This window comes from Cannabis sativa, chromosome 9 (assembly GCF_029168945.1).
Source record: "Cannabis sativa cultivar Pink pepper isolate KNU-18-1 chromosome 9, ASM2916894v1, whole genome shotgun sequence".
Taxonomy (NCBI): domain Eukaryota; kingdom Viridiplantae; phylum Streptophyta; class Magnoliopsida; order Rosales; family Cannabaceae; genus Cannabis; species Cannabis sativa.
Window position 1 is genome coordinate 56,248,261 of NC_083609.1, and position 25,536 is coordinate 56,273,796.

At 34.7% G+C, this 25,536-nt stretch overlaps 1 protein-coding gene and 1 long non-coding RNA gene across 3 annotated transcripts; one reads left to right on the forward strand and one right to left on the reverse strand.

Annotated features, from left to right (window-relative positions):
- The first annotated feature begins 641 nt into the window (after positions 1-641).
- On the forward strand, positions 642-14,609 carry LOC133031046 (uncharacterized). 2 transcript variants are annotated; one of them, XR_009684565.1, is made up of 3 exons: positions 642-687; positions 13,733-14,016; positions 14,114-14,609. It is a non-coding gene; the product is annotated as an uncharacterized LOC133031046 (long non-coding RNA). The 2 variants fall into 2 exon arrangements; XR_009684564.1 differs by lacking the exon at positions 642-687 and having other exon boundaries at positions 13,517-14,016.
- A 536-nt stretch (positions 14,610-15,145) lies between these two features.
- On the reverse strand, positions 15,146-21,019 carry LOC115723732 (uncharacterized). Its single transcript, XM_061104272.1, has 13 exons — positions 20,596-21,019; positions 20,004-20,058; positions 18,883-18,991; positions 18,734-18,788; positions 17,813-18,607; positions 17,563-17,700; positions 16,830-17,470; positions 16,659-16,743; positions 16,490-16,585; positions 16,302-16,397; positions 16,006-16,149; positions 15,751-15,927; positions 15,146-15,595 (listed from the first exon to the last, which is right to left on the reverse strand). The coding sequence occupies exons 3-13, from the start codon at positions 18,978-18,980 to the stop codon at positions 15,329-15,331; spliced, it is 2,592 nt and encodes an 863-aa protein (XP_060960255.1). The 5' UTR covers positions 18,981-18,991; positions 20,004-20,058; positions 20,596-21,019; the 3' UTR covers positions 15,146-15,328.
- Positions 21,020-25,536: the final 4,517 nt, after the last annotated feature.

The window sequence follows — 25,536 nt, forward strand, 5'->3', positions numbered from 1 at the left end:
CTATTTAGTTGCTTTTGATATGAATAAGATATTAATTGGTTACTTTTTTATTAAAAAATTTATTTCAAAATTTTACACATATATAAATAATAAAATAATCATTTTAATATGTGAGAAACATATATTTTTTTGTCCCTAAAAAAAGACAACTAATATTAAAAGAAACGTTTCTGTTTCTTTTTTATATTTTTAGGATATATTATGTTATTTTATTGTCTAAGATACCTTGAGGTTACTTTTTTTTAATGTAACTTATATGATGTTTCAGATACTATTAAATTTATTTACAAATTATTTTATAAACCTATTAAAATAACTTTATAAAAATGTTTTTTTATTTAATCTTGTAATGTCTAATATAAAAATAAAAAATATATTTTTTTTTAATAATTTATTAAGTTGTTTGATACATTAAATTTTATTTAAATTTAAATATTATTTATTTATTTATAAATAAAATATATAAAAAAATACTTTTTAGTAATATGAAGTTATTTAATATATATTTACTTTTTAAATTAAAAAAATAAAATTAAAAGAATTTTTTTAATAAATATTAAATATTTTATTATATGTGTGGAAAAAAAAAATTAAATGATATGACAAAATAAAAGTATAATTATATATATAGGCAGCCGATTTTGTGCCCAAATGTGCAAAACACGGAATGGAATCCGTGTACGGCAGGTAGGTCCCACGTTAGAATAGTTATAATTTTTAATTATTTATTTAAGTTGGCAACCGGTTATTCTAGGTTAGGTAACCGGTTGTAAATTTGTATTTTTAATTAAAAAATAAAAAGGTACAATTTAATTACTGTTCACGTCAGTTAAAGTAAAAAAAAGTACAACAGCTTTACTGTTCGTGGCAGTTAATTGTACAAATATCTTTTGTAGGCAGTGGGTCCATGTTGTCGGAGTGGGGTTATTTTGGTATTTTACATCATGTATGTAATTTTGGAATTGTAGTTGAGTACATAATATCACGTACCGAGTACATTAATTGTTTATGCATGCTGTTTAGTAAAATTAGTGTACAAAATATCACGTACCGAGTACAAAATATCACGTACAGAGTACATTCATATTTGTTTCGTAGTACATTGTTAAGAATAATTTGTTATAAATTATGAAATTATGTGTTGGTATATATTGAGTTTTAAGTTGGTGTATTATTTTTATTTTTATTATTGTGTATAAAAAAATACAATTACTATGGAAATTTTTGACCTTATAAGATTGAATTTTCTTGGGTAAAATAATTTATTTGTTCATTAATTATAAATTTGAGATTTGTTGAGATAAATACCTTAAACACGGCAAACATAACATGAAGTATATAAATGTAGAGTTTTTGAAGCAATAACTAGAGTCATAAACCTTAAAACATCAACGGTTAAAAATAGCTAGTTATATATATGAATGACCATAGTATGATTCTTGTGTGGTGGAAGGCGGTTCAGGGAAATACGCGTTGGAGTGTTCATTGAATGAGTCAGTTGTTGGTTGATTGTGTGCTGACTGTTGCCCCTGAGATCCAGTATTCTGTTGACGGTTTGGGCACCGCCGATAATCATGGCACTCGATGAGCGACAAATGCGACAATGTCTTGAGTTTCTTGGGATACGCTCCCCGTTCGGTCCTTCCCTTGGATTTCCCGTACCACTTTGTTCTCACAACTTCGGGGTCTTTAATAATGTTGGGGTTGTTACGATATCTTCCGGGTTGTGGCGTACGTCCTTCCGGATTGGAACTCATCTCAAATTCTTCCTTCAACATTAGAGTTAGCCGTTCAATCTCTTCCTTTGCACGCGTGTACGAATCCTCTGTTTTTGCTGCATAGAAAGTCAAGTTATAAGTTAATGAGGTGAGAGATCCAAACCTAGCCATCTCATAAATGTGTTGTTGTTCTTGGGCTCTGGGGTTAAAATGTAGGTGGAGATTTGTCTTCGCGGATTTGCTCCATCGCTTCATGAGAAGAGTATTAGGTATTCTTCTGATGTTTAATCTTTTCATTGTAGCCCATAAATGTCTACAAGGGTACCCACGACTTTCATATAGCATGCGGCTACGGTGTAGTGCTCGTTGGCCTTCACGGTAATGAACTCGGTATCGGACTTCGGATGCCGAAACTTTCCAATGGTGTATATACGCCACTCTCCTTCTTGCTCCTCACTTATGACAAAATAATTATTCTCTAAATCAAGCTCAGCAACCTTGTGGTACATAGTTCTTGTGTAGAATTCAGCACATTGGTTGTAGTACGTGGTCAAGCATGTAGGATTAGGTGGGTGAGGTCGAGTGCATCTGCTTTTGAAGTCATTTGCAGTCTCGTTGTGTCTGAGCTTTGAGACTGTCATATCTATGGTTGTTACGAACTCGCGCAAGCAATAATTCTTCTCTAAAAATTTTTTTGTGGCCGAGTTGATCGATTCGCAACGTTGTGTGGTTCTCATTCCCGCAACGAATGAACCCACTTAAATAAGTTTACGCCTTGTTTTCTTGTGTCGAATGTTGTTTGGCACCATTCATTATCTCGTTAGTTGTTGGGTTTGGACGACGTCTAACCATCTTGCTTCGAAATCCTCCTCCTCGTAGTAGTTGTACATTAGATCTTTAAACATTTTCAAGAAGATCGGATCTTTAACCTTTTTGGAAGCATTTGTATTGAGATGCCAAGCACATAGACGGTGTGTCACATCAGGCATGTGTTCCATGATGGCCTGTTTCATGGCCACATCTTGGTCAGTAACTACAACATTTGGCTTCTTATCTCCATGGCATTCGAGAAATTTTTGAAGTAGCCAACGATAGGATGGAAGCTTCTCGTGGAGGAGTAGAGCGAACCCGAAGATGCATGTGTTGAAATGGTGGTTTACGCCAATGAGAGAAGTGAGAGGCTTATTGTACTCATTTGTCATGTAGGTGGTATCAAACCCTAGTACATCCCCAAAAGCCACATAGTCGACACGTGAGTTTCCATCCGCCCAAAATAAGTTAGCCAATCGATTCTCCTCGTCCAATTCGATATACAACGAAGAAATTTGGATCCCTCTGCGAGACAATCAAGAAATCCCAACGCTCCTTCCGAGTCCGTCTCTATCTTTTCTTCTCGCTTGGCACCAGCAACCCTGTTGTAGACATCTCGAAGTTGACATGGCATTCTCTCGTAACCTCCACTTTGCAAAGCAACATGAGACATTATGTTGGCAGTTTTAATTCCAACTGAGTTCATCGACCTAACTTGGGCAAGCAAGCCATCGGACACTACTCGGTATGATCTCAAAAATTGTACCTCACTTGATGAAGCGAGGTCGTGATTGTGTATTGTGCTGAACTCTTTGCATTTCCAAGTGTTAGATGGTTGTGTGAGTAAAATACGTAATGCTGCCTGACATCCGGTTCTAGTGACATCATGAGGTCTCTTTTTTCTTTGTGTTTCCGTTATTGTGATTCTTTTGTAACCCTCGGAACAACAAATCCACTGCGCATTACGATGACTCCGTGAGAACGTCGTACATCATCTTTTCTTGTGCCGAAACCCAACCGTTTCGCATACATTTCGTAGAATGCTTCCCATTTTCCCGGTTGTCGAGACTCTTGCCTAGGACGTCACATATTTGAATCTCATTCACTTGGTTTTGTGATGTTTAGCTGCGTTGTTATGCTTTCCCATTCGTAGGTTTGTTCCTCATTCATGTTCTCTCGCCCGAGACTCGGCCTCCATATTGTATCTGTTTGAATTAACAAATTAAATGATAAAGTTAATAGGTAAGGAATGGTTTTCGAGAAAGATAAAAAAAAAGGACTTACTGATAAGTAACCAATTGTTCCTTCGACGTTAATGTACTGGAGTGGAGTTACAGTGTTCGATTGTTATTGATATCGAAGAATTAGAGATGAAGACTAAGGGAAAGATAGTGGTGAGTCGATTTAAATTAGATTTTATGAGATTGAATGCCTCAGATTGTAGAGTAATATGGGTTGGTGATCACATTTAAGTGTGTTGGGCTGATATTAATGGGCCTCTCAAATATTGGAAACTCTATTCCACTCTCTTCGTACGTTTGAACAGTAAAATAGTACAATTACATTTACTTTTGAATAAATTAATTGGAAAATAATGTTATTGTATGATTTTTGGGTTTAGATATTTTGTTGAGTTGTATGGGTTGGTGGTAACATTTAAAATTGTTGGGCTTATATGAATGGGCCTTTACCAACCTTTTTTAATGAATTAAACCACTTCGTACGTCAGGATAAAAGTAATAGTACATTTTTGTATTTCTGGACAATAAAGATTGAAAAGTAAGGATGTTTTTTTTGTATGAATTGATGACATTTTTTAGTAGAATGGGTAGTTTCTCCCATTTATATATGTTGGTGATATTAATGGGCCATTGACCTACATCTTCTTATGAATTAAACCGTCGTTGTACGTTAGAACAAGATGCGTAGTACATTAGGTTTTACGGGAAAACGGGATTGATGAATAATGTTGACATTTGACCATACTACGTACGCCTACACGTGTATTTAACCGTGTAATTCGAAATTTAACCACCCCTCTTTTGACACATCGGATGTGCCCAATGGAGTACATCCCGATTGAGTACGACTAACTAAAAAACGTCTTGTAGGGTTATTCTCCACGACTTATATAACACACTTGAGACGTTTTCCAATCCGGCCTCAAGTTTATAGAGAAATTAACTTGTAATTTAGTTATTAGCATTACATATATCAAGTATGAGTTCGAGTCCACCGGGTTATTTTCAATGGACCAAATGAAGGTATCTATAGTAGGTACGAAGACGCCGTAAGCAAAAACACTAATTACGATGCGTCCATAAAAATAATTCGTTATGAATCTTTCATAGAAGCTTTCTCTCGCTTTATGTCTACATGGAGAGACGGGACAATGCTTCAATGGGCGGCAAGTTAGACAACTTTCTTTGTGTTAATGAGTTTCCCCGCATGTGGGATTCGATGATGATAATGATGAAGAGGCTATCCCGAATTCCGTTTCCTCACCGTTTGATGAGGGTGAATGCTGCGGTGCAAATAAATCACCCGAACGGGACAACATGAATGATTCGACCGACAAAGGTGAGGACCGAAATGGAGATGATGTAGAAGTTGGGGACAAAGAAGGAGTGGCTACTTCTCCAAAAAACGATAAATGATGCTTTGTGTTAGTGTCCAAGTTATGTTATTTTATATTTTGATGCTATAATGTACTATCGGTATTTGTTATGAAATACGTACTTCGGTTTATTTTGCGGTATTAATGTCACTTTCCTCATTAATTAATTGTGGAATTAAAAGTGAAGTGAATCATTGTGAAATCACAACCGCAAACGTAAAGAAAATAGACTTAAAATAATATAGTAGAGTTACACACAACTATATATATAATGGAGGTAAGTTCTTCAATCTCATTAAATGGCATAACAAAAAGTTGATAGAACGGCCATATGAGATGAGTTGTAACAAAAGTACACTACATATATATAAAATACCACGATTGAAACCGAACGGATGTTCAATCAAGTTCTATAACTTGAGGGAACTTCCGTTGAGACGGAGGGCTATTGTCTATGAACGGGGACTTTGGTCGTGAAGGAGTTTCTCTTGGAGTAGTGATTGGTGATTCTTGTTTTACATGAAGTGGGTAGTGGGGTATGGACACCTCGGTGTAGTCGAGAATGTCATCCATGATACCCTCTAATTTTTGTCTTGAAGTGTTGGCTTCTTGCATGAAGTGGGCTGTATGGTACGGGTGTTCCGCCGGTTGTACGACTCTGCTTGGCCTCCGTGGCTCGTGAATGAGCCTTCCTTGTCGGCTTTTCGTGTTCGTGGAGAACGGACTCCGGCCTTGCACGGTTTGGACATCCCGACATGGAGGCGAACGGAGTCTTGGACTCCGTGACGGTGTACCTACGGGTCTTGTGGAAGAGAAAGGATGCGGTGGGGATTTTGGAGGACTTGTTTCAAAAGGGTTGAAGTTTTGGTAAGGGTCCATTTGATTTAGGAAATAGTAAAACGGGGTTTCAAAATAAATGCTTAGTTTGTAAAACCTAACCTTTACTTATATAGTGGTTTGGTGGGTTGATGTACACGTAATTCGGTTCATGTAATTTAATAATGGATTTTTTTTTTCCCAATTAAACCATTTAATAGTTAATAAATTTTGACAATGGTAATATCCACTTACGACAATCTAAAAAATCCCAATTTACCCATTTAGATAACCAATGTTAATAGAGTGAATCAAATCCAAACAAAATCTAAGTAATATAAAAAAAGTACTATGTGATGTGACATTTTTCTATTAAAAAGAATAGTACGTACGGTTTTTTGATTTAAATAATAATTTCCAGATTTGAAGTAAAAAAAAAAATGTCACATCACCATCTTGAAATAATAAGTACATGGTTTAAATGGTGAAATAAAAAATGTGATATGACATCCACTCATTTCAGTAGTCAATAATTTATTAACATTTCACTTGTCCAAATTTTAATAACAAAAATGTGATATTAGTATATTACGGCCAACAAATATTAAATCTCCTTAAGTAATATACCTAGGTTTCGTGTTTGCATATAGTATCTTAATTAACTCAAATCGGGGAATCCCATGAGATCTCGCATGTACTCGAATTTGATTTGACGTTACACCGTGACATCTCGACGTACGTTATTTAAAGCATATGAAATATTCCATTTAACGTCAGTGAGTACACTGTAGGACGTAGACAGAAAATTAAATATTGATAAGACGACAATTGGTTTTTTTAGTGAGTATGCGTAAATTAAAATTAGAGGAAATTAATAGTCCATACTTGGGTAAGAAGATTACAATATTTGGACAATTTTGAAATAATTCCCAACAATATAAGAATGTGGACTATTAAGAATGGGTAGTAGTCCAAATTTAGTACAACTCGTAAATAGGAAATGGTTGAAACTGTATTAAAATAAGTATTTTACGAATAAATATGTACGAAATTATAGTTTACATTTGACAACAACTTCTAATTATCTCATTAAATTCAAATATTGAGTAAACATAATTGCACCATACTGTATTTACGGTGTGACGTACTGTGCACCTGAGATATTGATGTACTTTATTTTCAAACTTGAACTTATTGAGATATGGGAGATCCATCTTCTGCCGTACATTGAAATACGTCACAAATATATTTGCTAATTAATTTTTGGGAACCACATTACAATTTTTCACATATTTATTTAAACATTACAAATTTCCAATATTAAAAGTGAACACCCAACTACCATTACCATTAAGATGTTATGAATCCGTGTTGGTAAAATTAATATTAAATATTTTCATTTAAAACACGATTTGACTAGACTGTACACCCTATCAATCAAGATGACTTTGTCAATGCATTGGAAAAAGACATTTGGAAAATCCAACCCAAATTGTGAAGTGAGTTCAAATTTCAAATTAAATAATATTTAAAAATAATAATTAATAATTTCAAAGGTATTACTAATTACTTGATAGTAATTATATGTCATTATTTCACTAATTTTGTACCATTAATCCGTATAAGGTCACAACATTAGGGTGTACCATCTACTTTGAAAACCCTAGCTCATCCACTTATTTTATTTTGGAATTATTTTTTAAAATCTGACATTGCAAGTGTTGTTCGTAACTTATTGGAAATAGTGAAACTCAATGGCACATATTGAGTGAACATATTTCCATTCCAAATAAAATTTAAGTTTACATTTACAAAGACATACACAATAGAACGAGAATTTGTACATAACTTAGTTGTATCCCAAAATAAATTAATTAGGATGTTTTTTACACTGAAAAATGTAGGTTGTATTGAGATATACTATAATATCAGTACTATTATCACATGATGCTTTATCTGACTCAAGACTTTAGTTTTCCACCCCGCGTGTCGATTTTCGTCCAGTGTTTGGCGCACCGACGGCTGTGTCAAATATGATTACACTCATCCGCCGATGGCCTTGTGGACTACGGGAGGTTGGGTAGGTTCGGTTGGGTGGGAGATTTGGCGGCGTCTCAAGTAGTTCCCTCGGCCTAATCCACCGGTCCGAACACTTCGTCAACATTACTGAATATACATGTAGCGCGTACATAAAATTTCTAAGAATCAATTTGTAATAATATAATATTGAAAAAAGTAGACAAAAATAGTTGAGTTATTACCCAGATTTATTATGAGATGATTGATTGAATTGCGAAATTTCCTTAATGCATATACAACACACGGTTGTATTGCATACCAATCCTTCGTTTACACATCTTCAATTCGGTGCAACAACAATACATAATTTATTTTTTTCATATATTATCCCTACACATATGTGTACGGGAAGGGAGTGAGTTCTCTAGGAAAGAGAACAATACTAAATTGAGGTGTGAAGGAGTAAGGACAGGTAGAGGGGTATATATAGTACTTGTGGATGTGATTGTGTTGTGTAGTCTTTTCAAAAATTAAAAAATAATAATTAATAGAAACTAGTACGGCTAAAGATGGGGTGATATGACACCAATACAAACCTGATTTTGTCAATGCATTGAAAACCGTTACTTCAACATACCCAACCAACTAATAAATTTTCCTTAGAAGACGTAATTTGAACCAACCTATTGACCGGTTTTGTTATGGTTTGGTTCGGTTTGTACGTGTAAGAAATTAGTACAATTTGTGAGAGAAAAAGTTGTTATTAGTTTGTATTTGAATTCTAATGTCCAATAATCAGTTGACATGTGTAGGATGTATTACCTTCTTTAATAAAATAAAAAATAGTTATTTAAATATACAAACCTTTGAAGTCAATATGAATGAAAATAATGTGTGTCATTTAAATATACATTTTGAATTTTCACTGGGTTAATATCAAAGAAACTTAATGTTAATAGAATCTCAAACAGTACATACGATGTGACATATAACTATGTAAAACTCAGCTAAGTACGTTTTTACAATAAAATAATAATTTCAACACTTAAAGTAAACAACAAATCCTTCAAAACCCTAAAAAACAATTTTAAATAAATGAGGAAGACCTTTTTTGTATTTTAAAATAATAAACATTTTAATAATATTTTCCCATCAATCCATATACGGTCAAATCAGTAGGTTGTACATGAGGAAGCAATTTGACCTAAGACTGTAAAAAACGCTGACATTCGCCTCCCGCATATCTTTTCTTCAAGAGTACGGCGCACCGTTGTGTCAAATATAATAACACTCATTCCTCGGTCGCCTTGTGCACTCGGGAGGTTAAGGTTCGGTAGGATGACATATTTGGGTGGCCGTTTTGGAAGTAGTTCCCGCCACCCTAGTCCACCCATCCCAAACCTTCGTCAACATTTACTGAATACACATGTACCACATACATAAAATTTTTAAGAAACAATTTGTAATAATATAATATTGAAATAAATAGACATAAAGAGTTGAGTTATTACCAAAATTTGTTATGAGATGATTTATTGAATTGCTGAAATTCCCTTGATGCACCTACAACACACGGTTGCAGTGCATACCAATCCTTCTGTTTGCACATCTTCACTTTGGTGCAACAACAATACATAATTTATTTTTTTAATATATTATACACACGTCTACATATAGGGAGTGAGTTCTGTAGGGTAGAAAACACTACGAAATTGTGAAGGAGTAAGGAGAGGGAGAGGGGTATATATAGTACTTGTGGATGTGATTGTTGAGTGTAGTCTTCACAAAAATTTAAAAATAATAATTAATAATATAACCCTAGGTACGGCTACAAATAACCTAAAGCTATTTATTTGACTTTTTCAATCCCTTGAAAAACGTAGTATCAACAAACCCAACCCCCTACTAACTTTTCCTTGGAAGACGTAATTGGAACCAATATGCATGCTCGGTGACAACATTGAATTGGTTCACTGTGCTAAACAAAAATTATGTATTTAAATAAGGTAAATGTTGCTCCCATTGTTATCACATGTAGCAACAAATATCCTAATATTATGTCCAATTAAACATGTGTGGCCAAATGAATAAGAAATTAAATTAGGATGTTTACTAATAATGAAAACTCAATATTTATTTAAATACGATTTTAATATTTCATTAAAATATTATTCGTTGGAGTAAATATTGCAATATTTTTTGTAAGATTACATTAACGTATCAATCGTTGGAATCAAGATTACAATCAGTGGCGGAACCAGCCCTTAGTCTTAGGAGGGGCCTAAGTATGTTGATTTTTTTTAGCATAAGGATAAAGATTTTTTGTTCTTTTGTAGGACAAATATGAAGAATTTAGTACATTGAGAGCATAGGGTAAATTTATAGTATACCCCTTAAGGGGTTGTATTTGTTTTAGCATTCAGGACAACTTTTAGTGAACTATTTTTCCATAATTGCGTACATTACAATTATTGAAAATTTTTAGAAAATTTCGAATAGTATATAGTGTAAAAAATAAGGTTTAAATATTTAGTTGAATATACGAAATTTTTTCTTATACGTGTGGTAAATAACTATTTGAGCTTTATTTTCGGTACTGTAAACTATTAAAAATTTTTTGAAAATTTTATATATGGTCCTAAATAAGTACATCGTATGCGATTATGAAAAAAAAAAAAGACCAAAAATTTTTGGGTGATTCTACAATGCACCCCCTTAAAAGGGGTGCAGTAATGCACCCTTACCTATTTCGACATTGAGAATAAATTTGAAGTGTAATTTTTTTTCATATTCATATTCGTTTACGTTATAGTTAATTAAGATATTCTATAAAATTGTGACAAATTCGGAATAATTTACAATATAGAAAGTAGTGTTCAAACAATCTATTTCACACGCTTATAAAATAAAATAGTCACGTGTGCAACACACTTTTTGAATCCTATTTTTCGGCGTGTTAAAATTTTTCAAATTTCTTAAAATTTTACAGGATATCTTAAATAGAAATAACGTACACGACCATAAGAAAAAATTTGACTAGAAAATTATTTAGATTCTAAAACAAATATGGTGCATCAATATATTCATTTAAAAAGGAGTGGTGTATTGTAAAATTTTCCAAAACTTTTTTAGATGCCGAAATAGATAGCACGTCTACCAGAACGATATTGATACAATTCTAAACAAAATTGTTTTAGTATAAAAGCATAAATAATCATTGGCCCATTTATGAGCTTTTGAGTTTTGAAATAGTCAATTTTCTATCAAGAAATATATATTTAAAAAAAAAGCAATTAATATAGATATACATTTAAAAATCAAAATGTGAGGAGGGGCCATGGTCCCAGCAACATAGTACCGCCATTGATTACAATAATTTTTTGAATACTATATAAATATAGATATTTAATAACAAAACTGTATAATGTTATGAATACAATAGTACTTTAAGACAAGAAGTGACTCTAGTTGTTGACCGAGGTTTTCGGCAACTAATAAAATATGAATATAATAATGAGCTATAAGAAAGCGAGATGAAGACTTTTTACGTGGTTGGGGCGTTAATGAGCCTTAGTCCACGAGCCACTGATATTTATGGATGTTTTAATACAGCTCTTACACTTGGGAGAATGTTTCTCTCTTTAATACAAAGAATGTTCTTGGTGAGTTTTTTCTCTGTTTGCTCTTAGCGGCCAAGATTCTCCGACCCCATTAAATGAGCTTTGAGGGGTATTTATAGTGTTTGAGTGGGGCAATCCCTAGAGTTGTACTTACACATGTGTCTGTAAGTATCCATAAAGTTGGGCATTTCCGATGAATATACCATGGGTGATGCATGGTGAAATCCCTAGGTGCTGTAGGGTTTTTATGGAGAATGTCCTTTTTTTCTTATGATTGACGTGACTCTTCGCAGAGTAGCCGTCGCTAGACTTAAATGATCATTACTGTAGAATAGTGAATCCGGTACGCTTCATGATGAACTGAGTACACACCCCAGTAACAGTGTGAGTGCTACGAAAGGTTGACTGCCGCTCATTACAACCCTAGCCCGAGAGGACGTTCAGTGAGTTGATCCTGAGGATAGTGACTCTGCTACACCAATGCTAACCTGAGTACTTACTGTGACTCGCATTAACCAGAAAACACCGCCTGTAACAGTGTGAGTGATGTGAAAGGTTGACTGCCGCTCGTTAGAACCCTAGCCCGAGAGGACGTTCAGTGAGTTGATCCTGAGGATAGTGACTCTGCTACACCAATGCTAACCTGAGTACTTACTGTGACTCGCATTAACCAGAAAACACCCCAGTAACAGTGTGAGTGCTACGAAAGGTTGACTGCCGCTCGTTAGAACCCTAGCCCGAGAGGACGTTCAGTGAGTTGATCCTGAGGATAGTGACTCTGCTACACCAATGCTAACCTGAGTACTTACTGTGACTCGCATTAACCAGAAAACACCCCAGTAACAGTGTGAGTGCTACGAAAGGTTGACTGCCGCTCGTTAGAACCCTAGCCCGAGAGGACGTTCAGTGAGTTGATCCTGAGGATAGTGACTCTGCTACACCAATGCTAACCTGAGTACTTACTGTGACTCGCATTAACCAGAAAACACCCCAGTAACAGTGTGAGTGCTACGAAAGGTTGACTGCCGCTCGTTAGAACCCTAGCCCGAGAGGACGTTCAGTGAGTTGATCCTGAGGATAGTGACTCTGCTACACCAATGCTAACCTGAGTACTTACTGTGACTCGCATTAACCAGAAAACACCGCCTGTAACAGTGTGAGTGCTACGAAAGGTTGACTGCCGCTCATTAGAACCCTAGCCCGAGAGGACGTTCAGTGAGTTGATCCTGAGGATAGTGACTCTGCTACACCAATGCTAACCTGAGTACTTACTGTGACTCGCATTAACTCCGTGTGTCGAGATGCGATAGTAACGGGATGTTCATTGTTACCATAACGAACCCCGTGAAGAATTGTAAATTTGTAAAAAATATTCCAACATGTAATTTTCGGCTTCATGACGGAGATACGATAGTAACGGGATGTTCACCGTAGACAACATTATTTTTTTTTATATATAATATTAAAAAAAACTACATAATTATAAAGAAATATTAATCGAAGACTTTTATAAATGTATTTGTTTGTATTTTTATATCATTAAGTGTGGTAATAATATATTCGGGTGTTTGCAGTGTCGGTAGTGTAGTTTTTGACCCTTTTTTTTTTAACCAATCCATACATGCGGTTTTTCCAATTTCTCAAACCGCAGTCGCACCGCGAAACTAAAAATCGCAGAACTCGCACTGCGGAAAATGGTGCGATGCGGTACTGTTTTTTCCATTTGGACTATTACCAATAATTAAACTATCACAAATACAACAAAACTTGAGTAACAATTGTGAAAAATTAAATTTCAATCAACGTAAATTAAAATATTTAATGTTTACTAATATTGGCATCCCTACTAATATTATTTAATGGATTTAACAAATATTTAGTAATGTAATATGGGACGTACCTTTGTTCAATTGATGGACCTTGTCAATTCACACAACACTAAAATATTATTTTAAAAGAAAGGACCGGTTGAGACATGACATGATACGCTTCCCAACGAAACAATCAGCCATGCCCTATTATGTTGTACGAATTAGGTTTTGAAATTGGGGTTTATTTTGGCACCAAGATTGATAATGTTAGAAAACTTTTTAAAAAAATTCATTTTCCCACCACTAACTCATTTGGAACAGCCTATATATAAACAGGTGCCCCCTTTACTTGTGAGTGACACACATTATCTCCACCATAGTTAGAAAAAAAAAAAAAAAATTTGTACACCTCACTCAGAAATTATAGTACATCGCACATGGTGGCTGGTGGTGGAGAAGACTCATGCGGGTTCGATGGGGGTGGTCCGCCTTGGAGAAATTCACTTCAGGGACACCCCCATTGCTACTGTGGTGATCTAGCTTATGTTTGGACTTCTAGTAGTAGAGCAAATCCTGGTCGTCGATTCTTCGGATGTCCACACTATGTAAGAGTTTTGTCTTTTTAGATTCAAAAGTACTTCTCATTTATGTTTTCTGTACTTAGGCAGCCATGATAAACTAATAGGGTTATTTTCAACTCAGGAGAACGATGAAAGTCGAGGATGTGATTACTTTTGTTGGATCGATAAATCACATGGTAAGAGAAGTACAGATGCTACACCTGGATTGCGAAACCAAATCAAGATTTTCGAAGAAGATAAGAAACGCAATGAGAATGTTATTAGAAAATTAATTTTTATCATTTTTATTTGCCTTCTCATCATTGTCCAACTTATATTGCGTTGAAGATATGGGTTGTCCCAAAATGCAAATGTTTTGTATGTCTTATGTTCTCAAAACTTGTTTAACTTAATTGTGTAGATCTTAATAGAACCGTGTGGATGATGACGAAAATTTCATTTGGTATGAAGTACCCACAACGTTCTCAAAATTTTATGTTTTCTACATTTCTAATTTCTGTAGCAAATTTCGTCAATGGGTTCAATGTGAAGTTGCAAAATTGTATATTATTCACATCTTCGTATTTGTTATGTGAAGTAGCGCAATGAGAATGTTCTATATTCCATATTTTTCCTCATTACTATGTTATGAAAAACCATATTTAAGGGGGCTATTGTTTATTTACATTTGGTTAGAGTAATGGTACATTTGGTTAGAGTAATGGGAGTTGATATGGTATGGTTTCAATCTTTTTTTTTTTAAATGTTCTCAAAACTCAGTTTAAAGTTGAATGACTACAAAGATTTGGTAACTAACATCAAACAATTAACAAGTGACCTTTGTCGTTATTTGTAATGTCATAGTACATGTGTTTTGAAAATACGGTTTAAGGAAAAATCGGTTTAAAGTTTAATGACTACAAAGATTTGGTAAGATTAGGCAAGTAACATGATTTCCTTCAAATAATTAAGAAGAAGTCACCTCTTCACCAAAAAAACAAATAAAGAAAATTAAGAAGTCACCTTTGTTTTACGGTTAAATAATTTCGTGAAGTACGATCAACTACTTTCAAGTATGGGTACATTGTAAGAGTTGTTATGGTATGAGTACAAAGATTTGCTAAGTATGGTTTAATATATTGTCAAAACTAAAATAAACACAAGTGTTTGTCAACATAATAACCAGTTCCAAACGTGAACTAATAAAAACAGATGTCTAAATCCAAATGCTCCGAAATCCAAACTAAACAACACACAAATAACACAACCTATGCTCCCAAATCCAAACTACACAACACACTAATCACACGACCTATTAATAACACAACCTATTAATAACACAAGTGTTTTTCACACACTATTCACCATATGAAATCTTAGTCTTGGTAGACTGAAGCCTAGGGGAGGCTCTTGACGGGGGAAACATGTTTGCATTGCGAGACTTCGCTGTACTGAACCGAGGATCGCGTGGAGACTTTGACGGACTACGCAAAGGGGCCGAGGACGATGCAAATGAGCTGCCTTGTGCAGCCCTACGATCTTCAACCACTTTGGTACGAATTTCATTTTGTTCATCAGTTATGATCCTCGCAGCGATTTCCAAACGTGCCTCAACCGGGTGAAACTGTGCCACAATACAGAAACAAAAACAAAAACTTAGAAAATGTAATTAACTCTAATCAACTTCACAGTAAAACACCGAATAAAATTTAAATTACACAACGTTAATCTCAATCAAACTTGCGTAGTACATTCTGAAATATTTAAAAAGTGGTATACCTCATCAACTACTTCTTCCTCATTGGCCACAGCGTCCATGTACTTCATGACGTATACTCCGCAATCTCGGTCATTGTCTTGTTGAGGAAGCCCGCGATCTTTCCTGTCAATTCTGAAATCCACGAAAGTCACATTCTTCGACCTATTCTCCTCAAACAAAAGGTCCAACGTCGACAACTGCAAAGGTATACAATTAGTTAGAGTCAAGTACACAATGAGTTATTCACATCAAACAATGAAACTTTGCAAGTTGACCATTTCTTTCGTAGCCTCCACACGATACTTCTCATTCATTGCGGTGTGTAGGGAGTCCATAAATGAGACAACCTTCGACTTCATATTTACTTCGGCACCAAACCAATGTGGTGCACCTTCTAGAGTCAACACCGGCACAAACATCTACAATTGAATAGAGGAACAATAAAGTCAAAAATAAATTGAAATTACACACCATATAGATATTCGACACTACAATGACCAATATGCATCGCTAACATATCTCACTTTTCAAAATTACAATTAAGAACGACCATGTGTATATGATGAAGTACCTTGACGCATTTTTCGAAGTTGTCTTCGTAAAACAGTTTTGACCACTCCCGGTCTTTCGCAATCCTCTTCACATTAAACGAACCGAGAGTTTTTTGCTGCAAAAGCATTGTTCATCTTCTCAAGTAACAGAAATTACAACCAAACTGAATTACAAAATTTAAAATAAGCTGTACAGCAAAGCAATTACCGAGATGCGAGTGGGCATGTACCAAACACGAGGTTGGTCAGGTAATCGACTATCACGTTCGTACTTGTTCATTAGTATAGAAAAACAGTCAATGATCTGCAACAAAATGAAATATGATTTACACATGTACAATAAATGATACATATTTAGTTAATACTTTGACACTTACGGATCCCTCAACTTCTCGCAACGGTCGCAACGATGCCATGCACCTCCTATCCACTTCAAACTTTCGAAATTTCGCAAGCACATATCTGATTCAATTGTAATCAATGTAACTGTTATTAAAAATTTCTACAAGTATATCATAATGAGAAATACGAAAATAACATTTACTTACCCCGGATCTAACGTGTTGCTAAAAATAAACTTGTAAAACCCATATTGGTTACGGGGGATCGCTTCCTTCGTCTTGAATGGCCCGACAACAGTTCTGCCCGACTCAATGAATTGCTCGTACGCCTTATCGTTGAAGTCATCCTCAATTAAAGGCACATTCTCCGACTGTGACTTCTTTGATTTGACGGGGGCTTTGCCTTTATTCCAGAAAGATGCCACTTCGAGTATATCAAAGTCCTCATCGTCGAAGGTCTTATGTGCAGCACCTTCATCTTCAACAGATTTTGTAACAGATAGTGAAGGCGTACTTACAGAATCCACCACATTTTCGTCGGATAGACCAACAACATTAGTCTTCGAACGGACAGGGGACTTCAACGGGGACTCCTCCACGGCCTGGCTGCACTCCGCCTTCTTCCCCGTTTCCGCAGCAGCATCCTCCTCCAACTCTCGGTCAATACCACCTACACCTTCTCCTTTGTCCATAAATTTCAAAGAAAATGATCTCAACTGAGACTTTAACTCATTCGAGATGTACTCCTTCAACTCGTTGATAGAGCTGACAAAGTGGTCACTGCTCTTTCTTCCTTCCGAGTCCGAGTAGTAGTTGGGCAGTATTACGGGATTCGAAGTGAGCGTTATCTGTTAAACATAACAAATTTAATTTTTCAAACCCAAAATAATTAATATCAACTGAAATCACTTTACCACATTGTAACCAAAATTCGATGTACCTTGTCGCTGTTGGGACCCCCATTGTCTTTCACAAATTTGTAAGCGGACTTACATTGTTTACTACCCCAAAAATCAACGGGGAGCACTGTTCGGTCGACATATCCAAAGTTCCACTCCACGTGAGTCAAGTACACCAACTGTCACAAACAAACAATGTATTGGTAATACATTCGACTAATAAATGACAATATTATATTATAAACTGAATAAACACATTTACATAATTGAAAGATAACAAAATCAATGTACCTGGAGGAATAAGGTGCAGCCAGATACATTCTTCGTCGCCTTATTTCGGAATCTGAAAATTGAGTTCATCAGATACCTGAACCCCGCAGTCGCCCAGTTCTTGTGGCGAATGTCCCTGGTAACCCTAAGGGAGTGCAAGTACCCCGAAGTGATATCGACCCCCGTTTTCGGCGCAAGGACTGTCCCTATGACCACCAAAGAAAATTTAATGAGAAATAGGCTGTCTGCCTCAACGCACTCCAACAAAGATTTCTCCAACATTGTCAAGGACACGGTGTACTCGACAACGTTCAATATCTCCTCCAGATATCGAGTGTCACTATCACCCTCGGTGACTACAGGATCCCCTCCGTCGTCCACCCCCATAACATCTCCGAACATCGCGGCAGATAAGTGAATTTTCCTCCCATACAAATCCAGTATGCTAGTGGTTGGGTCAACATGTTTGATTAACCAACTCACTAGTCGGGTGTCAACGTATGGTGCATCCTCTCTGATGAATGATCCAAATCCAGCATTTTGGATCACATCTTTCTGCTCCAGGTTCAGGTTCTTGCAAATCCTCATTAAACGGTTGAAGGAGCATCGACCGTACACAGATGCTTCTTCACTATCAGGAGCACCCTCTTCCTCATCCACCTCCACTTTCTTCCCCTTGGCATCAGCTGCCTTTGGTTTCCTCCCCCTTGTTTGCACAGCCTTCTTAGCGGGATTAGGGTTAGGGTCATAGCTTCTCCACTCAGACTTCTCCTCGTCGGTGAAACCTTTATATTGCACTTTTAATTTGTCGGTAGCCTGTAATATGAGGCAAACTTACATCAACTACAGAGTACATGGAAAGAATCGTAAAGTACGTCAAACAACCCTACGTCAATTACAGACAATTGATATAAAAAAATTAAGTAACAGTCGACATCAAACCTCTTTCTCAGTTAATCCCTTCTCAGCTGCTCGAAGGGCTTTGTAGTTCGCATTGCTACATATGGACATAATTTCAATCAAATATATAATAAAATAAATGTCAACCATCAATCACACGAGTAAACAACTATCCATCATTCAAAACTTACAAGAAATTTCTCCAACCAACCGCATTATCGTTCGGCTCGGGGGTGACATCCTTCTTTACGGGTTCATTTCCCCCTTTCCTTTTGCGTTTCCCAGCCATGTATGATGAACCTAACCAAATTAAAGATAAACAAATTTAAACAATAAGGACTACATATTTCAACAAATACACTATATAAAAAAAAAAATTGACCAAAACACAATGAAAATCGTGCATTGTAATCACCCAAAATCACAGCAAATCAACTTAACCATTCGGCATTGGAAAAATTCAGATTTCAAACACACATTTCATGCTTCTTGCATGTTACACATTAAAGTACATTAAAATGATGTGAAACTCTTTTCAACTAAATGATTTCCAATACTCAAAATTTATACGACAACACTTCCACAACCAAAACAATGAACAAAACAACACTTAACTACTAACTCTCATAACCAAAAAGTGGTACAAACGAGTTGGTACAATTCGTGAGAACCAACAACATAAAGCACACACATGAATAGACAAAATTCCCCCAAACTTAACCAATCTAGGTACCTTGTACCTCTTAATTCATGATGAACAGAGTACAAAGCCATTTGGAAAACATTTAATATCAGAATTAACAAAACAATGCTTCACTACTAACTGTCATAACCATTTCAATAACTTTTCCAATAATTGATATACACAAAAAAACAAAGCTCGCCATAGTTTTTATCAATAGTGTATCTCATTAACTCATGAATCTTCTGTCTAAACCATCCAATTTTTCAAAATAAATTCATAACAATAGGAAAATACAAACTACAACTTCTAATTAAAGTACAAAAATCACTCACTACCCAACACATGACAGCCATCACCATTTCATTGTTTTCCTTTCTTTCAATTTTTTTTTTTGGTCAATAAAATTGATTTCCGAAAACAATTATTTTTCAGCAACACTGTACATACCAATGTTTACATTGTTTTTCTTTCTTTCATTACATTCTTTCATTAAAATTGTTTCACTGCAAGGGTATAAATTAATCCAACACACTTTCACAATAAATCAACAAACAAAAAGGGTAAACACATGAATCGAATCAAAACTACTTCCTAGTACTGTGTAAAATTGGGGAACATAAAATGTACCTTCAATTTTCTGCAACCCGTGAATCAAAACTTCTTGAATAAGCAGATTTAAGGCCTGTAAAACGGATTAAAACTACTCAATAAACCAAAAATGGAACAGAAAAAATAAATACGCAATGCAAATACACGGATTGAACACCACATCACAATTTTGACAAATACTTTACTATCCAACTTAACCCAAACTGAGAAACAAATTAAGTTTTCTTTTTCCATGAATGACAAATGCATTACTATCCAACTTAACCCAAACTGAGAAACAAATTAAGTTTTCTTGTTCTATCTGCATAACTTTGAAATTTCCACTTTTTTGACTATATATTTTACAACAAAAATTCCATTTTAATAAAAAAAATAACAATAATATGTAAAATATAACGAAGGAGAACACATACAACGTTTTACTGTAACAACAACTTTTTTTTTTCTGAAAACAGATTAACACCAACAAATTTCTATATAATTTTTTAGTACTTTATTGATTGAAAAATAAAAAATCACGAGGAATGGCAGTCAGGACCTCCTTCCTAACTAGTATCTAACATTATCTAAAGTAAATATCAAACAATATGCAAAAGAATGAGAAAATTACTTGTACAAACCCACCTCGTTCGGAGAAGGAGCCAGAGACAAACAAAACCAAGTGCACCAACTCTGAAAGTACTACAGTTTCCTCTCCCAAAGAAAATGTGAAGAACAAAAAAAAAATGGGAAGAAGAAGAAGAAAATTCGAAGAACAAGAAGAAAATGAGAAGAAGAAGAAGAAAATTTGAAGAAGAAAAAGAAAATAACAACTGCCCTAAAATAAACCTAACTCTTTATACCCACGAAGAAGAAGAAGGAAAGACTAATGTATTTTCAAAAATTGGTAACTGTCACGTACATCAAACGTCAATCGGTGTCAGTTTTTTTAAAAATTAATTAATTTAAAATACAAAAAACCAACCGGTTACCATTTTTCCCCCCCTAACTACCCCTACTTTAACCCCAGCCCTTAGATCAACCCCCAATTCAATCCAACGGCTACAGTACAATCAGGGATTGTATTCCCTATTTTGGCATAACGGGACCAAATCATGTCCCTATATATATATATGCTATTATAATGATATGTCATATCATATATTTAGAGAGAATGGTGAGACTCATTATTACTAATGCATGGAGAGAATGGAGAGAGAAAAATAAAATGTCAAAAGAAAAAAGAAAAAAGAAAAAATAATTCTAGAGAAGTGTGTGCGTCAGTGTCAGGTGTAAGAAAAAATAAACATTTTTTACCAGTACGCGTGTAACGGTATATATGTCAATTAATTGACCAACAATATTATGACAATTAATTTTAAATTTTAGTCTGTTGATGCAATTAATTTATCTAATCCAATACACATATTTATATATAATTAATATTTTAATGTAAAAAATAATAATTAAAAAATTTAATACATATGATATAAATTTATATCATAATAATAATATGTAAATTTCTTACTTTATTTTCTCTATTATTGTAAGTGACTGTTAATAAATAATAATATGGAAAATTTTCAAAGAAAAAAATACATATGATATAAATGTATTTAAAAAAAATAATAAATCAAATATTATATTGCATTCTTATTTCCAGCAAAATATAATCTAGAATAAAATTAAAATTTTGTTTTTCTTCATCTTTTTTGAATTTGTTATTTTATTTATTTATTTGAATTGGTTGTTCAAGATACAAAATAATAATAATTTGTTTTATTTTATTATTAGTTATGTGAAAAAAAAATATTTTTTAATAAATGTTAAATAATTTAATATTAAAAGTAACTAATAAAAAATAACCGATCCAATATGCAAATTTTTCGAATTTGATTGTATCTAAAATATGAAATTTGAATAAAATAGTACGAATTAAATTGAATCAATACCCTGAATACCTAATACACTATCAATTTATCTCACCAAAATACATAATAATAATAATTAAAAAAAAAGATGTAATACAATTATCTCATCTCATGTCATCAGCTATATCAAGTTTTTGATTAATGAAGAGAATGGTAAATTTGGCGAAGAAAGAGATAAGAGGCTAAGAAACCAACACTACCAAACATCAAGAAAAGGGCATAGCAAATGCAAGCCATGTATCCTAAGAAGAATGAGAGTTGTAAAGAACCTGACATATCTGATCTCTTATACAATAAGTAATGTATGCAAAACCCATAAACATACAATCCAATTGATCCACCATACACAAATGACCTGAATCAAAAATACAAAAACTTTATTATTATTATTAACTTACAAAACAAAATTGATTCTTTTCAATTCCATTTCATTTCAATACCTCTAATCAAACACAGCCATAGCCACTACCTCTCTAAACTCAAATGCTTCATTGTTCAGAATATATTCCCACAAATTGTAAATAAATCATACTTATAGTCTAGTAATTTCCCCCATCCAACCAAATAAGAATCCCTCTAAACAAGAAATTATTTTACTGAAACATATAATCATTTTTATCAATGGATATAAAATAATCCTCTCAGTTCCTGCAAGAGATGAGTAGCTCATGTTCTTATATATGACGGACAATGTTCTCTAATAATCACATTATAGGGTCCATAATTTGAACATGCCAAACAACTCTACTATAGCTAAAATTAATAACCTCAAAAGAAATTTAAGTACATACCTCCACCACCATTTGTGTAAAGACCGCCTATGAATAGTACTTTGTATTATTAATTATTTAAGGTTTATGTATTACTAATTATGGAATGCATATTTTAGAAATATATTTTATATATCATATATGTTTTTATGCTATTTTATATTTAATTACCTAATTTCTGTGATTGTGTTCGGAAGCTGTGGAAAGCGACGTTGGGCCTAGAGAGTTGCATTTTATAATTTAGAATTTATTCGGGGTATCTTTGTTAGGTTTTAGCGGTATTGGTATTTTCGGGATTTAGTAAATGACCATTCTACCCTTGTGATGTTTTAATGATTTTTATTAGTGAAAGGGGCAAGAAGGTCTTTTTGCAAGACTTCTTTTGTCCTATGTAAGTCATTGTGTTGGCTGTGAGTAAGTGATTATTAAGAATAAAATAATTAAGAAAAGAAGAAAGGAGTGGGTTAGAGAAACTTAGCCTTGAAGCTTTCATGTTCATCTCTCCCTTTCCCTCTCATTCGATCCTTCAAGCCAGCAAGAAGGAGAGTTTTCTTGCTGAAATCTTTCTAATCTAATTGAGTTTTTGAAGTTCCAATCAAGGTATTTCTTCTTGCTATTCTTCTTTTAGGGTTTCTTTAGTTTAAGTTAAGTTTTGTATTTTAATGTGAATTTCTGTTGCTGTATGAATTGTAAGAGTTTGAGTGGGTATTCTGGAGTTTGTTTGTTGTTGTGTGAGTTGATTTCAGCTAGGACTAGAGGTTGATTTAAGCTTGGAGCAAAGTTTGAGTTTATGAACTCAAACTTAGCTCTCTAATGGTGGATTGAAAATCTGTGCGAATTGCTGAGTTTTGTTGATTGGGATTGATCTAATATGATATTTACAGGTGTTCTGGAAGTTATTGTGAAGTTTGGGGTTGATTTGAATTAAGGGGAAGAATTTTTGGGTTCCCAGCTCAGAACCGGAATTCCGGTTCCTGGGGCCCTGTTGCAACCGGTCGACCGGTTGGTCCCAGGAACCGGACTTCCGGTTGGGAACCGGCCTGCCGGTTGGGGCTTTTTCCCGAGCCCTAGTTTTTCCCGTTTTTAAGTAATTTAGAGTATTGGCATCCTTTTTATCGATAGGGTTAAGCTTAGTTTGCATTTTAAATCCCCGATAAGTGTTTTAGCGAGTCTCTCATCAGTTTTGAACATATTGGTTTAGGGCCCCGTAAAAAACGTCGAGTCCGCTCTTCCACTTCAGCCGACGCACACTTGAGCACGGAACGGGGTAAGATAGCGTAAGAATATATATATGAATGTATATGTTTGTTTCGAATGTTATACTACTAGCACTAATGTAAAATGATTATTCAAGTGGTAGTATAGTATTGCATGTTAATGTGGTTACGGTGTTACCAACACGAGTACCCAGGGTACGTCGTGTTCGTGGTACAACACTTAGTAATTCCCGGGAGTACAGTTAAGGCTCTACCAACACAAGTACAGAGTTGGTACTTTAGTGCATTTGGTATAGTAGTCGTACTACCCTTAAGAACGTTCTTAATCATTTGGTGAGCTTCGTTGATAAGCTCAGGGCAGCTTAATCATAAAGCTGGCAGCGTGCTACTTTTATATTTCTTGCATATCTTGCGAGGTACGTTGACTCATCAGTTTGCTACCTTGTGTAGGTAAAGGAAAAGCAAAGCTGGAGGAACAGTGAGGCGGGACTCGGCATGATTGTACATATCGCGGCAGTGCAACCTGGAGGGTTTCGGTTTATTAGTATTTTGGAGTCTGTATTTTGAGGATGCTTGTCCGCTAAACTTTTAGAGAAAAAAAAAATATATATATGTGTACATATTAGTAAAATACTTTAAACTCGTATTTTGATACTCGGGATCCCGATCCATATGATTATTAATATATTAATTATTAAAATTAGATTTCGGATTTATTATTATAAAATACGGGCGTTACAGTTTGGTATCAGAGCCACTGGGTTGTCCACTGAAGACCGTCAAGATATGTACAATCAAGGTCAGTGTCGAGTTCAACTCACGGTTCCTGTAACGCCCTAATCTATAGGGACGCCACGTGTGTGATTTTATAAACTAGTTTAATACTAATAGAATAATTAATTATTAAAAACCATGATAATATTAAAAACTTGACTAAAATAAAACACTAAAAATGGACATTATAACGGCATAAAAAGTGTGTTCCGCGAATCCCTATTGTAAAAAGTTTTGCTAAAGAAATATATACGACAACCATTTAAACATAAAATCAAAATACACGACGGATACGACCGATCTAAAACAACTCCTGGCAACTCGGCACGCAGGCCGGCGAGGTCAATATGTACATTGTTGGAGAAGACTGCCACCTCATGGTTGATCTAGCTTTTCTTTGCCTTTACCTGCACCACATAGCACCCGTGAGTCACAATGACTCAGCAAGAAAAGTAATAATAACAATCATATAGCTTATTATTCGAATATTGTCATTTATACACAATAAGAATCAAACCATCACACTTTGTTCATAAGATGAAATCCAAATCACTACTGGCATCTGCCACGAATAAACATTAGTATACAAATATTTGGTAATACAAAACCATTATACCAATAATGGAATTCATATTCATTTAATCATATAAATAATATATATGTTACCTCATAAAGCAACCATCTTCATGACATCATGTTGCCTAATTAGGCAAGTCGATGCTTTAATCTGATGATCTTGTATTGTATCGCCTAATCAGGCAAGCCCATGCCATAGCCTGGCACCCATATGTCGCATAACTACATCACCTAATCAGGTGAGCCTATGCCCAAAAACCTACACCCATATATCATACAATTGCATCACCTAATCAGGTGAGCC

Coding starts and splice junctions, on each gene's coding strand:
- LOC115723732 (XM_061104272.1), bottom strand. CDS start 18,980: ATGGCTGGGAAACGCAAAAGGAAAGGGGGAAATGAACCCGTAAAGAAG. Junction 18,608..18,733: donor AGGGATTAACTGAGAAAGAG/GTTTGATGTCGA, acceptor CTCATATTACAG/GCTACCGACAAATTAAAAGT. Junction 17,701..17,812: donor GCTGCACCTTATTCCTCCAG/GTACATTGATTT, acceptor TGTTTGTGACAG/TTGGTGTACTTGACTCACGT.